Source organism: Phyllostomus discolor, chromosome 4 (assembly GCF_004126475.2).
Source record: "Phyllostomus discolor isolate MPI-MPIP mPhyDis1 chromosome 4, mPhyDis1.pri.v3, whole genome shotgun sequence".
Taxonomy (NCBI): domain Eukaryota; kingdom Metazoa; phylum Chordata; class Mammalia; order Chiroptera; family Phyllostomidae; genus Phyllostomus; species Phyllostomus discolor.
In genome coordinates this window covers 125,158,888-125,173,750 of record NC_040906.2, presented here as the reverse complement: position 1 = coordinate 125,173,750, position 14,863 = coordinate 125,158,888, and the positions used below count along the sequence as shown (strand labels likewise).

At 39.7% G+C, this 14,863-nt stretch overlaps 1 protein-coding gene across 1 annotated transcript in view; it reads right to left on the bottom strand.

Annotated features, from left to right (window-relative positions):
* LRRC1 (leucine rich repeat containing 1) overlaps positions 1-14,863 on the bottom strand; it is a 140,455-nt gene that overhangs the window by 29,384 nt on the left and 96,208 nt on the right. The window contains exons 5-7 of the mRNA XM_036024245.1: positions 4,660-4,716; positions 4,324-4,387; positions 3,845-3,919 (exon numbers count right to left, since the gene is read on the bottom strand). Of these exons, the coding sequence (XP_035880138.1) occupies positions 3,845-3,919; positions 4,324-4,387; positions 4,660-4,716 (196 nt within the window). The remainder of the gene's footprint in view (positions 1-3,844; positions 3,920-4,323; positions 4,388-4,659; positions 4,717-14,863) is intronic.

The following is a 14,863-nucleotide window of genomic DNA, read 5'->3' as shown; positions in this document are numbered from 1 at the left end:
CTTCACTGTTGGTTCCCTGTATATTTTCCTTTATTTCACTTTGCACAGCCTTCACTTTCTCCTTTATTTTGCGGTCACACTCAACCATTTCTGTGAGCATCCTGATTACCAGTGTTTTGAACTCTTCATCTGATATGTTGGCTATCTCTTCATCACTTGGTTCTATTTTTGGAGCTTTGATCTGTTCTTTCATTTGGGCCATATTTCTTTTTCTTGGTGCATTGTAAGTGGCAGAGCCTTAGGTATTTGCCAGGGCAGGGCTACCCACTTCTCTGCGTCGTGGTGCTGTATGTCAGTGAGGGGTCCAAGAGGGAATAATGCTGCTTGCTCAGCTCTGGGCCAGCTTGCAGTCAATTCCCCGACTACCCACAAGCAAACTGGGCCCCTCTGGTGCTGATTCTCCGGTGGGTGGGTTTGTGTATGTTCTAGAACCCCGGGAGTCTCTCTAACCGACTCTCCTGTGAGGCTGGGAGTTTCTCCCACCACCACAACCCTCACTAGTTTTTACCACTAGAGGTTTTGAGGCTTTATTTCCCCACACTGGAACCCTGAGTTGCATAGTCTGTCTCACTCCCCAGTTGTTCCTCCTGTTTATCTGCACACAAATGTAGGACCACCTGGTCCACCAGCCAAGATGTTTAAATAACACAATCACTGGTCTTTTAATTTTTTGTGTTTAGATGTGGCACTGTGCACATAATCATTTATGCACATCTGTATGCACATATACTCTCTCCCTATTATGTCTAATAACTGATGTTTTACTACTTTACTGACAAATTCCTGGGGTTTTTTTTGTCACCCTTTGTCCCTTAAGTAACTAGAATTTTCTCAATCAGGATTTCTCATATTTTTTCTAGAGCAATCTAAGTATTAATCAAATCCTCACCCACATCAGTTGCCCTTTCCTTTTCACAAATTCAGCCAAGCCTCAGACAGAATCAATTTAGTTCCTAGTTCCCTTAATCGTAGGTGCTATCATGGAAATCCCAGTGCTATCACTATAAGTAAATCTTTACTGGGGAACTTCTTTCTAGTGTCAAGACCTCCCCGTGTTCATATGGCATTCCCTACCTAGAGTGCATGGCCCACCACGGCTGGCTGTCATTGATGAGCAGCGGCAGCATCAGAATTACCTTCAAATAGCACCCAGACCATCATGAAATCTACCCTTATTTTTAAGACTGGCTATGCTATACACCAAACAATAAAATTCAGTAATGGAAAAAAAATAGGAGGAAAATGCCCATTTATTGCTGTTTATTTGTTTGCTTACTTAAGTTTATCTCTCTTAACTAACCAGAAGGCAGGCCTGCTTACTGGGACACCACAAAACGACAATGTATTCAGAAGTCTATACAAGACTTTTTTATTTGGAACACAGTTTTCATACTTAGTAACAGTAGAAAGCACCTGAACTCCATGACATTTCAGCTATAGCAACGATTACAAGGCAAAATGTGATCAAAATTGTGCCAAAAGCCACACCATAAAGAGTGGCAAAAATGTATACCATCAGAATCAGGGGTCCTGGGGGGGATGCCAGTCAAGACGGAAGCATAAGACACACTTTTAACCTCCCTGAACAACTCTAAGAAGAATCACAAATAACCTCAAAACAAAAAACACCCAGAACTGCCAGAAAAATCAAACTGTATGGAAGTCCAACAACCAGTGATTTAAAGAAGCCACGTACACCCAGACAGGTAGGAGGGAAGAGACCGGAAGCCGAGGAAGAGAGAACATGGTGCCCCAGCAGCAAGGCAGGGGCAGTCAGAGGAATGGACGGTCCCACATTCACGTGTGATAGCTAAAAGTTGGGAAGGATACCTGGGGAGCGAGTGATGCCAGCTCCCTGCCAGACCACGCAGCCCAGGGTTCCAGCACCAGGAAAATAAAGCTTCCGAACTTCTGGATGTAAAAACCAGTGAGGGCTGGGGTGGCAGAAGAAACTGCCAGTCTCTCAAGAGAGTCTTTTAAAGGGCCTGCATGGTCCTAGAATGGACACAAACCCACGCACTCTGGGATCCAACACCATGGCAACAGCTAGGGGGATACGAGTCACACACAGGAAGTGGGTGAAGTGACTGGAAACAGGGTGAGTGCCAAATGAGCCTCCAGCAGCCAGGCAGCAGCACTGTCCCTGCTCCAACCCCTCCCTCACATACAGAGCCACCAGGCAGTGAAGCTGGTTGCCTTGCCCTGCCAGATACCTAAGGTTCCACCCCATACAACTTAACTAATTCGCTAAAACAGGGAGTCATAGCAGCTCCACTTAATACACAGAAACAAACTCAGTGAGGCTGCAGAATTAAGGAGACGAAGAAATATGGCCCAAATGAAAAAAGAGAACAAAACCCTAGAAAAAGAACTAAACAAAACGGAGATAGCCAACCTATCAGATGCAGAGTTCAAAATACTTGTGATAAGGATGCTCAGAGAACTCACTGGGTATGGCAAAAACATAAAAGAAAAAATAGAGGCTACAGTAAGTGAAATAAAGAAAAATTCAAAGAGAACCAACAGTGAAGGGAAGGAAGCGAGGAACAAAAAGAAGAATTAAACACTCAACTAGAACAGAATGAAGAAATAAAAATTTAAAAAAAAAAAACGAGGAGAAAATAAGAAGACTCTGGGATATCTCCAAAAATGCCAACATCTGAATCATACGGGTGCCAGAAGGAGAAGTGGAAGAGCAAGAAATTGAAAACTTATTTGAAAAAATAATGAAGGAAAACTTCCACAATCTGGCCAACCAAATAGACATACAAGTCCAGGAAGCACAGAGTCCCAAATAAGTTGGACCCAAAGAGGACCACAGCAAGACACATCATAATTAAAATGCCAAAGGATAAAAATAATGAGAGAATCTTAAAAGTAGCAACAGAAAAGGACAGAGTTATCTACAAAGGAGTTCCCATAAGACTGTCGGCAGATTTCTCAAAAGAAACCTTACAGGCAGGAAGGGACTGGCAACAAGTATTCAAAGTGATGAAAAGCAAGGACCTATAATCTATATTACTCTATCCAGCAAAGCTATCATTTAGAATTGAAGGACAGATAAAGTGCTTCCCAGACAAGGCTAAAGGAGTTCATCATCACCAAGCCATTATTACATGAAATGTTAAAGGGACTTATTTAAGAAAAAGAAGAAGATCAAAAGTATGAGCATTAAAATGATAACAAACACAACTATCAACAACTGAATCTAAAAAAAACAAAAATAAAAACAGGAACAAACTAAGCAAAAAACTAGAACAGGAACAGAGTCATAAATATGGAGATAACATGGAGGGTTATCAGCGGGGAGGGCAAGAGAGGAGAATGAGAGAAAAGGTACAGGGAATAAGAAGTATAATTGGTAGGTACAAAATAGACAGGGGGATATTAACAGAAGTACAGGAAATGGAGAAGCCAAAGAACTTATATGCATGACACATGGACACGAACTAAGGTGGGGAGCATTGCTGGAGGGAAGCAGGTCCCGGGCAGAGGGAGGCAAAGGGGGAAAAATTGGGATAACTGTAATAACACAATCAATAAAATAAACTAAAAAAAAAGAATCAGGTGTCGGGGTAATTTATAAATTTACTGGTCTTAAAGTAAACCATATGGGTAGCAAGGATTAAGACTTCACAAACTAAAGGATATATTTACTATCTTTAGAAATAGTGAGTTGAGACTTTCAGTTTTCCTATGGCCATACAGCATGATGGATGCTCAATATGTTTTTGGTTGACAAGATCCATTTTACAGAAAATCTCATGTAGAAGCAGGGGCACGTGAGGGTGGTGGTGTCTATTGTTCCACGTTTTGGGAGAGAAAATGGGAAGTTACCACTTACCTGAGGTAATTCTGACAGCTGATTTCCATCCAACCAGAGATCCTTCAGATGTAAGAGAGCTCCGATTGATTCTGGCTAAAACAAACAAACAAAAAATAATAATAATGTTATGGTAACAAAAATCCAACTTGTAGTCTTCCATTAAGAAATAAAGAATCCTATTTCAACAGTTAATTATTGGGTAGCATAGAGGATGTTTGTTGGCATCCCTCCAATATCAAGCCCCCTTCCTAACAGCACCAACAGCCTTTGAGAATACCAGTCATTTCCAGGTACACTCATCATCTCTACTCCCAACCCTCCACACCCTGAACCACCATTCTTAATCCATGTGAACTGGAGCACGTTCTTCATTGATGCCAAGCTACATATTGGGAAATACTGGTTTATAAGCATCCCTACTGATCTCCCTCAAGATATTTTGTGTGCATAACTTAAGGAAAAAGTTAAATTCAAACCACTCTTCAATATGGACTTACCAAATTATATATTTCATTGTTTCCTAAATCAAGTTCTTCTAGTCTCCGTAGCTGGGTAAGAGAGCTAGTAAAAAAAAAAAAAAAAAGTGCTCTTAGAGAATACTTAGAACTGCCAAGCAATGTATATTCCTCACTTAAAACTAGTTTCCAAAAATAAGATTAATTAGCATTGTATTAATACTGCATAGGAAGAACAGTTAAGAGAAGGCTGGCATCTCCCAAACCTTCCATGAGACATAGAATCTCTTTTTGACAAAATATTGTAGTACCTTTTTTTAAATGCTTGAAGAAATTCATTTGGTACAAAATTCCCTCTTATTTCCCCCAGAGACTCACTCAGGAAGGTATGTAAGAAGATTCTCTCTCAGTTCCAGTGAAGCCAGGTTATAAAGACTAGGAACGAACAGAAGAAAAAGGTATAAGGAAAATTCCTGAGATTCTTCCTACTCCCCCTCTGCATAACACACACTCTAAAGAGCAATTCTTGATAAAACCTGTATGTCACTTCCCAGGGGAAAACTTGCACCACCATCCCACCCCTACTTCCGTTAAAAACAACATAATCTTCACCTCCCAGATATTAATTTTAAAAGAAAAAGCGTAGTATCATCACTGCAAGGCACCCTCATTCAAATTATCTCGCTCATTTAATATGTGAAAATAACTCACTAGTAGTCACTGAAAGAGTATGACTCCCACGACCAAGACAGAAGCAGTACATGTGCTCCTAGATTTCAAAAAGTGAAAAACTTACTGTTACCATAAAAAAGCAGTAACGCCTTTAATGTCATGGAGCTCAGAGCTCTTCTTCCAAATACCAGGGAAAAACCATTCCTGTTTGAAAGTAGTGGGCACCTCAACCCAGAGCCCAAGTGCTCTACTTAAATCATAAACTCACAGAGCCAGTGGCAGGAGCTCTATGGAAGTAACTGCCATTTAAATGCATTAAGGAAAATGCAATAATGTACCTCACATGATGCCTGGGGCACAAGCCTGACTCAATAAATGTAGCTATAGTGATGTTGCTTTTATTTCTATTAAACCCCTGAATGGTACTCTTTTCACAGCAGACTCTATTACCTCTTCAGTGTAATCTACACCTATTAGGAGGACCATGAAAGGAGACAGATGTCCTCCCCAGACACTGAATAACTGGGTGGCAATTCTGAATCACCAGAAACCTCAGCATCCCAAGTGATGTCAGCACTAGCACAGAGAAGAAGACTGGTCTGTTTATTACTCCGACAGACAGTGTACTAAGCTCTATACCGACTGAAAACTCAAGTTTTTGCTAATATTACCATAGTAGCATCCAGATTTGGAGAATTTCTGTGTCAGCCCACAGAACACAGAAGTCAGGCATTATCCCAACACTCTAATCTCCTTTAATCCTCTATTCTCCTTTCAACATACAAACCAGAATCATGAGTACTAACAAAGCTGGTTTCAAAACATTGGAAAATGTAAGCTTGATTGCATGAACAGTGTATTTACATACTTAGAGCCCATTTGCTTAAAAATGTATTTGAACTATACTATGACATACACGAATCCTGTATCTCCTCCAATTTTAGAAAACTGAAAAACAGTTTTTACAAAGCAAACAAATGAAACTCTTTAGAATGTATTATTTCTGAAAAATAAAAATCCCTGCTAATAAGTAATTATTACTTTAATAACATTCTCCAAATAAAATGTAACCAGGTGGAAAGCTGGAGCTACCTAGCTCTACTTTATCTGGGCCAACTTTTACACAAAAGAAATAACGATCGCTTCCAAAAGCAATCAGTTGATGAGGGTAATAGGTAATATTTTAAGTCATTTTAAAAGTAAAGATTTCAAAACAAAGGGCTTTGTTTTCTGTTTTAAGTTTTCATGCCATCCCTAGCCAATTTTATTGGGAGGTAGTACTCATTTGGCTACTTTCACAATGCTATTTTAAAACTCACTGGCAGAACTGTCATTTTATACATTCATTATTTTCACACCTATTTTGACACACTAAAGACATCCACTAATACAAAGAGCAAGAAGTTCTCCTTTGCTTCAATCAAGGAGTCAAGTTCTGCTTTCCTCAATGGGCTTCATCAAAGGCAGGTTAGAAAGCAGTTTTACCGGCCTCGGTGCTGAGTGTGCTGAATGAGCCTCCTGCCTGAAACACACAGGCTACAGCTGGGGGACAGCTGCCTGCTGCCTCTGGCAGGTGGTGCTGAGCAGGGCTGCTCACACGCACCATCTTGTAATTAGTAACAATCCAACACTAGGATAGCAGGATTAGGAATGTGAGGCTTTGTGTGAGGTCCATTAGAAAGTGCCAAAGCCACAGTTCAAATCTGGATGAAAGTCAAAACTGCGGCCTCCTGCTTCACTGCCCTGAGGCAAGCGGGGGCACTCTTCTCTGGGACTCTCAGAATACGTCTTACCTTCTTAACCACGGCCAGGGCAGTGGAGTTTCTGTTGGTTTATGTCATTTTAAAAATACAATACACATTTTAAAATTATCTTTAAATATTGTCTGAAAGGTAAAAGGCATAGGCCACAATTACTAAAAGCAAATAATGCTTGAGTAAAAATACTGTAAAAATGCCAACACATTTGTGGACATATGTAACTCAGTAATAATGTCATGTTAGATTAAACACATAGCTCCCATTCCTACACATTAACATCCAAATATAATATCCTCTTCAGTAAAAAAGGTCTGATTACAAAACCTCTTGGTTTCTATTGTTTTTGGATAGTAGGAAAAAGGTGAATGTACAGGTGTTACAAGAAGTATCATTTTGGTACCCTTTCAAAACTCGAAAATTAACGTATATAAAATAATAGCCTTTCTGAGGCAACTCTTCCCCATAATTTTAAACTCTTTGAAATGAAGAACTCAAACATCATAAACACACACCATGGACCCACAGATGAAAAGTGCCACTCTGAAAAGAGCATGTTACTTCTCAGAGGCGAGATGCCAGATGCTTGAGCTCAAATCCTGGGCTGTCCCTCACTAACTAGCTGGATTTGCTCAGCTGAGATGCTTCACCACCGTATCAATTTCCCCTGGAATGAATATAATCAAATGTACTATGGCAAGTAAGGCATACATATTTTCCAGTCACGTTTACAGAGCCAGCTTTGTGCCTTATTTCCTTGAAACATCCTCTGTTCCTAAGCAGTCTGGTACCTTACAAGTGCATGTACTTGAGTCAGGGTCTTCTAAAAGATTGCTAAAAGATACTATTAATCACAGAAGTCATCTCTACTACAAAACACTTCTCAAAGAACAGGCCCTGCAGATGGTGAGCCACTGGCATTGGCCAGCTGTTAACTAACCACATACTGTCCATAACTGGAGATCAATTGGAAGGACAAGGAAGAGAAAGCAAAGGAACAGCCTTAACTAGATTCCCACCTCCCATACAGTCCAAACCTCAGCTATAATATGGACCAGTCATTCCCAGTTCAGAGAATCATTTTAACTGATTCTAAAATAAAAGCAAGGGTTTGGTGCTCATCAGTTCTTGTTTAGGATAGTTTCAGAACAAATGCAGAATTCTGCCAGCCCATCCCAAAATGTGGTTCTCCAGATTATTCTAGAACCAGCTGATATAAAATGGGATCTGCCTGAATGAAGGTTTAGACCAGATACATAAATTAAAATTGAATGAATGAATGAACGAATGAACGATCTCCCTTCCTAGTCTTTCAGAATATAGCAACTTAAACTGAAACCTCAGTACAGTGATCCCCTGTCCCTGCCAAACAAAGAAACCCAGTCAGTTCAATACAAATATCTTTGCATCTCTTAAAGCACCTAAAAAGAACACAGTGCTGAGAGGGTTGGAGTGGGAGATGTGAGCCCAATTCTGTCTACTTCAGAGGCCCAGAGAAACAAGAAAACCCAAACTTTACATGCATTTAGCAGCCACTTCAGTTACAACATGACATCATATGGACAAAAGAAAAGTGATAGGTATTTCTGACACTTTCACAAAAGTGACAAAAATTAGACACTTGAGGTATAATATGAGAATTACTGATCTTTAATATTCCCACTAATAACGATATCAGCAGCTTGCTACAGGACACATTGCCATAGGTACTTCACAAGAATTAACTTTACGGACAAGAAAACTAAGGCAGAGAGAGGGAACTTGAACAAGGTCTCACAACTGGTGAGTGGCAAAGCCAGGTCTCTCTAAGGAATCTGCATTTTTTAAATTTTTTATCCTCACCTGAGAACATTTCTTTTCATTGCTTTTAAAGAAAATAGGAAGGCAGGGGAGGCAGAGAAAGAGAAAGAGAGAGAAGGGGGAGTGGGGGGAGAGAGAAAGAGAGAGAGAGAGAGAGAATTCAATGTGAAAGACACACCGATTGGTTGCTTCTCGTATGCACACCAACCAGTGGTTGAATCCAAAACCTGGGTATGTGCCCATGCCCCTTTGGTCTATGAGACAATGCTCCAACCAACTGAGCCACATGGGCCAGAAAAGGAATCTGCATTTTTAATCACTATCTTCTGCAATCTCTAAGTCAACTTTGTGATTAGGTAATACATCTATAAAACAAAGTATTCAGTAATAAGTTTTTCTCCCATCTTTGTCCCCCATCTATTGGGTTTCCCACCACCGAGACCCTTCTCATAAGAAATCACATTTTTGTTAGTTATGTCTGCATTCACCCAAGAGTTTTCTTTGATGTAAAGACAAGCAGGCATGAATATATAGTCTCATTCTCCTCCTCTTCACATGAAAGGTAGCATCCTATACATACCTGACACTTTGCTTTCCTCCCTTAACAGATTTGTCTCACTTACCTATACATACTAGCAAGTTTCTTAAAATTGCATAAAATTTCACCATCTACACTCACCTGAATGTTTTTAAACACTCCCCTATTAACAGTTGTTTTACCCTTTGGTTTTAATTTCTGGCCAATTAAATATCTATGCAGTGTTGTTGGCATGACCTCATCCTCCTCCCACAAAAAGACATGATTTTCTTTTCTCACTGTCACTCCCACCTTCTCTCCCACCAGGTGGGGTTAAAAGAAAGCCTAACAAGCCTTGCAGGAAAGTGTTGGAGTCTTTCTGCTAAGCACACTAACGCTTGAAGTTTTACACAGTTCATGATGGCGGGGACAAAAGTGACACTCTTTTGTAAGTCAGAATGTAGGTCAACTGTATTTTTAGGGTTCTATTTCAGGGACTGGGTGAATGGTTACTTTAAAGAATTTACATCTGTTCTCTACTATTTAAAAAAAAAGTTTAATCCTCTTGGATTTTTTTTTTCCATTTTGGTGGCCCAAATCATTAAGAAAGTAAAAAATAAAACAAATTAAGATAGACCAAGAAAACAAATGGCATTACACTATAAAGCCATTAAAACATAAACTCTACACGATTTATGACAATGATATTTGGGAGAAACAATATTGATGGAGATGGGGGAATTGCTTAAGCACTCACTGATTTCTGCTTTTTAGAAATTAAACGATTAGCCCTGGCTGGCGTAGCTCAGTGGATTGAGCACGGGCTGCAAACCAAAGTGTAGCAGGTTTGATTCCCAGTCAGGGTACATGCCTGGGTTGCAGGCCATAACCCCCAGCAACCGCACATTGATGTTTCTCTCTTCCTTCCTTCCTTCCTTCCTTCCTTCCTTCCTTCCTTCCTTCCTTTCCTCCCTCCCTCCCTCCTTTTCTCCCTCTCTCTCTCTCCCTCTCCCTCTCTCCCTCCCTCCCTTCCCTCTCTAAAAAATAAATAAATTTTTTTTTAAAAAACCTTATAAAAAAAGAAATGAAACTATTATTTAAGAAATCTCAGGTTACATATTTCTTTATGGTGTCTTTGTTACAGATATTTTTCTAAAATTTTTATTTGTTTTTGAAATAATACACATTTTATAGAAACTCCAAGGCCTCACAAAAGAGCATTAAGTGTGATAACAGTTTTCAAAAATAAGATTTATTCCCCTTAGGCAGCAAGCACTAATACATTACGGGTAAGCAGCCTTGCAGGAGGCCTTATTAGCAGGAGCCACGTGGCTCACTGAGTTCAAGCCCACTGAAATTAAGGTCACCATCCCCTAGGGTAGCAGTCACAAAGTCAGACCCATGTGCTCTATTTCAATCTGCCAGAGAACCCAGGGCTATTCACTAGTTCTGCTTCTATTAGCAAACCTTCATAATTAAATGTTTATTGAAAATAACCATTTAGTGACTGACAATTATGTTTTGGATACTATGCCTGTCCATTACCTATACTTCTTCTCCTTTAAAATATGCTATGTTTTTAAGAAAAAACTTTCATTAAACAGAGTAAAGATGTTTAGATATATTTAGGTTAACTTATTTTTTTAAAGATGCTAGTTTCTTTTATTGCCAAGGATCTGGCATCTCATGGAGACAGACACACAAAGTAGAAACAAAGCAGCGTGCACCGAAAGCAAAGCAGAGGGCTTCCCTTGACCCTCAAAGTTCCCCACGAGTTCCCACGGGGTTTTGTCCCCTCCTGACCTTCACTCCCACTCCACATCACCTGAACGTTCTGGAGGCTTTGGCTACGTATACCGCCTGGTCACCACGTGTGAGTAACTGAGATGAAATGACCTCAAAGCATTACTCGTAAGGCTACATTACAGTTTTTCTGGTGAGAATACACTAGGCCAGTTTCCCAGGTATAGTGTCATCCTTCCACAGCACCAGGCTTCAAGTATGCCTGAGGCCCATCCTTTTCTTTTATTCATTGACCTCTATGTCACACAGTATAAAATTCACCTTTTAATGTATACAATTCAATGGTTTTTAGTACATGCCTAAGATTGTGCAAACAGAACCACTACCAAATTCCAGAAAATTTTCATCATCCAAAAATAAACTTGTGCCTCTCGGAAGTCACGCCTTACACTGCCCCGCCCTGCCTCCCCAGCTGCTGCCAACCACTAGTCTAATTTCTGACTCTAAGGATTTGCTTACATTGGACATGTCATATAAATGGAATCATACAATATGTGGCCTTTTCTGCTTGGCTTCTTTTACTTAGCATGTTTTCAAGGTTCATCTGTATTGTAGCATGTATCAGTACCTCATTACTTTTTATGGCTGAATAAAACTCCATTATATGGAAACGCCATACCATATTTTGTTTATCAGCTCATCAACTGATAAAAATCTGGGTTGTTTTCACCTTCTGAGTATTATTAATAATGCTACTAGGAACATGTGTGCATAAGCTTTTGCGTAGACATGTTTTCAATCCTCTTGGGTATATATAACTAGGAGGGAAACTGCTGGGTCACAGGGTAACTATGTCCAATGTTTTGAGGAAGACCTGCCCCCTCAAACAAGGGGCCTATCATCTTACATTCCCACCAACAGCATCTCCACATCCTCACCGTTTGTTTTCATTCATCGTTTTGATTGCAGTCACCCAGTGGGTGTAAAGTGGTATATGATTGTGATTTTGTCCTTATATGAGTTTCAAATACTTTCTCCCACCTGTAGGAGAAAGTACCAGAAGTATTCATAAAGTGAATACTTCTTTTCACTTTCTTGATGGTGCCCTCTGATACGCAAAAGTCTTTAATTTTGCTGAAGTTCAATTTATACACTTTTCTGGGCTTTTGGTGTTGTATCTAAGAAACTAGGGCCTAATTCAACGTCATGAAGATGTACCCCTATGTTTTCTTACGAGAGTTTTAACTCTTACATTTCAGTCTTTGCTCCATGTAGTTATTATTTTTTGTATGTAGTGTGAAGTAGGAGTATAACGTCATTCTTTTACATGCAGATGAATATTCAGTTGCCCCAATAGCACTTAAAAAGGTTTTCCTCATTTGTTTTATTTAGTACTCTTGTTAAAAATTAGTTCACCATAAATGCAAGGGCTTATTTCTAAATTTCCAATTCTATTCCACTGATCTGTGCATTTGCCCTTATACCAGAACCACACAGTCTTGATTATTGTAGCTTTGCAGTTAGGTTTTAAAATTTGCAAGTGTGAGTCCTCCAACTTGGCTGTTCTTCCTTAAGATTGTATTGGCAATTCTGGATCTGTGATATTTCAATATGAATTTTAAGATCAACTCATGAACTCCTGCAAAGAAGCCCAATAAGGTTTTAACAGGGCGGAGTTGATTCTGTAGATCAACTTGGGAAGTACTGCTATCTTAGTAATATAAAGTCCTCCAGTCTGTAAACAAAAGATGTCTTTCCATTTATTAAGGTCTTCTTTAACTTCAACAATGTTTTGTAGTCTGCAGTGTATCTATTATACATTTCTATTCAATTTATTCCTATTTTATTTTTTTGGTGCTTCATAAATTAATTTTTTTATTAATTTAATTGCTTGATTGCTCAAAGCTAGTATATAGAAATACAACTAATTTTTGTATATTATATACTGTATCTTATATACTGTAATCTTCTTAAAAATATATTTTATTGATTATGAGTTCTCTCATTTTTCTCTCCCTTTTATTCCTCTCCATCCTGCACCCTGCCCCCTGTCCCACCAGCATCCCCACCCTCCCTTAGTTCATGTCCATGGGTCGTACATATAAGATCCTTTGCTTCCCCATGTCTATACTATTCTTAAACTCCCCCTATTTTGTATGTACCATTTATGCTTCTCATTCCCTGTAACTTTTCCCCCACTCTCCCCTACCCTGTTGATAACCCTCCACATGATCTCCATTTCTGTGATTCTGTTCCTGTTCTAGTTGTTGCCTTTGTTTGTTTTTGTTTTGTTTAGGTTCAGTTGTTGATAGTTGTGAATTTGTTGTCATTTTAGTATTCGGATTTTTGATGATCATCTTTTTCTCAGATAAGTCCCTTTAACATTGCATATAATAAGGACTTGGTGATGATGAACTCCTTTAACTTGACCTTATCTGGGAAGCACTTTATCTCCCTCCCATTCCAAATGAAAGCTTTGCTGGACAGGGTCATCTTGGATGTAGGTCCTTGCCTTTCATGACTTGGAATACTTCTTTCCAGCTTCCTCTCGCCTGCAAGGTTTCTTTTGAGAAATCAGCTGATTTGTCATATGGGAACTCCTTTGTAGGTAACTGTCCCCTTTTCTCCTGCTGCTTTTAAGATTCTCTCCTTTAATCTTGAGTAACTTACTTGTGATGTACCTTGGTGTATGCTTCCTTGGGTCCAACTTCTTTGGGACTCTCTGAGCTCCCTGGACTTCCTAGAAGTCTATTTCCTTTTCCAGATTGGGGACGTAGTCCTTCATTATGTTTTCAAACAAGTTTTCAACTTCTTGTTCTTCCTCTTCTCTTTCTGGCATCCCTATGATACAGATGTTGGAACATTTAAAGTTGTCCCAGAGGTTCCTAAGGCTCTCCTCATTTTTCTGGAATTCTTGTTCTTCATTCTGTTCTGGCTGAAAGTGTATTTGTTTCTTCTTCTCCAAACCATTGACTTGAGTCCCAGTTTCCTTCCCTTCACTGTTGTTCCCTCATTATTTTCCTTTATTTTGCATAGCCTTCACTTTTTCCTCTATTTTGTGACCATACTCAACCACTTCTGTGAGCATACTGATTACCAGTGTTTTGAACTCTGCATCTGATAGGTTGGCTATCTCTTCATCACTTAGTTCTATTTTGGGGGCTTTGATGTATTTTTTCATTTGGGTCTTATTTCTTTTTCTCAGTGTACCTGTTACATTGTAAGGGGTGGAGCCTTAGGTATTCACCAGGGCCAAGCAACCCAGGTCACTACATTGTGGTGCTATATGTGGAGGAGGGGTCAGAGATGGAACAATGTTGCTTGCTCAGCTCTGGGCCAGCTTTCAGTCACTTCCCCTGCCACCCACATGCACATTGGGGCTTTCTGGTGCTGATTCCTGGGTGGGTGGACTTTTGTACATTGCTGGACCCTGTGGGTCTCTCCAATGAACTTTCCTGTGAGGCTCCCAGTTTCTTCCACCACCATAGCCCCCACAGATTTTTATAGTCAGAGGTTTTGATGCTTTATTTCCCTGCACTGGAACCCTGGATTACATGGTCTGTCTTGCTCCCCAGTTCTTCCTCCTGGTTTATCCGCATACAAATGTGGAACCACCTGGTCCAGCGGCCGCCATACTGTGCACCCTCTCCACCCTGGCTGCCCATCTCTGCCCCTCTACCAGTCTAGATAAATGTTTCTTCTTTAACTCTTTGGTGTCAGACTTCCATACAGTTCCATTTTCTGGCAGTTCTGGTTGTTTTTTGTTTTTAAATTTGTTGTTGTCCTTCTTTTGGTTGTGCCAGAATGCAGTGTATATTTACCTACGCCTCCATCTTGGCCCTAAGTCCCTGAACCTACATACTGTAATCTTGCCAAGTTCATTTATTAGCTCTAATAGTTTCTGTGGATTCTTTAAAATTCTTTATATACAGATAACATCCATCTGTAGCCCAACTCATTTTTAAAAAGTAAAAACATTGCAGTATGTGATTTACTTGAGTAGAAATTGATACAACTGACCTCAAGAAAAATATTTTCAGTATTAAAATGCTGTTCGGAAGATAAATTTTTCACAAATTTTGTCAACATCTAA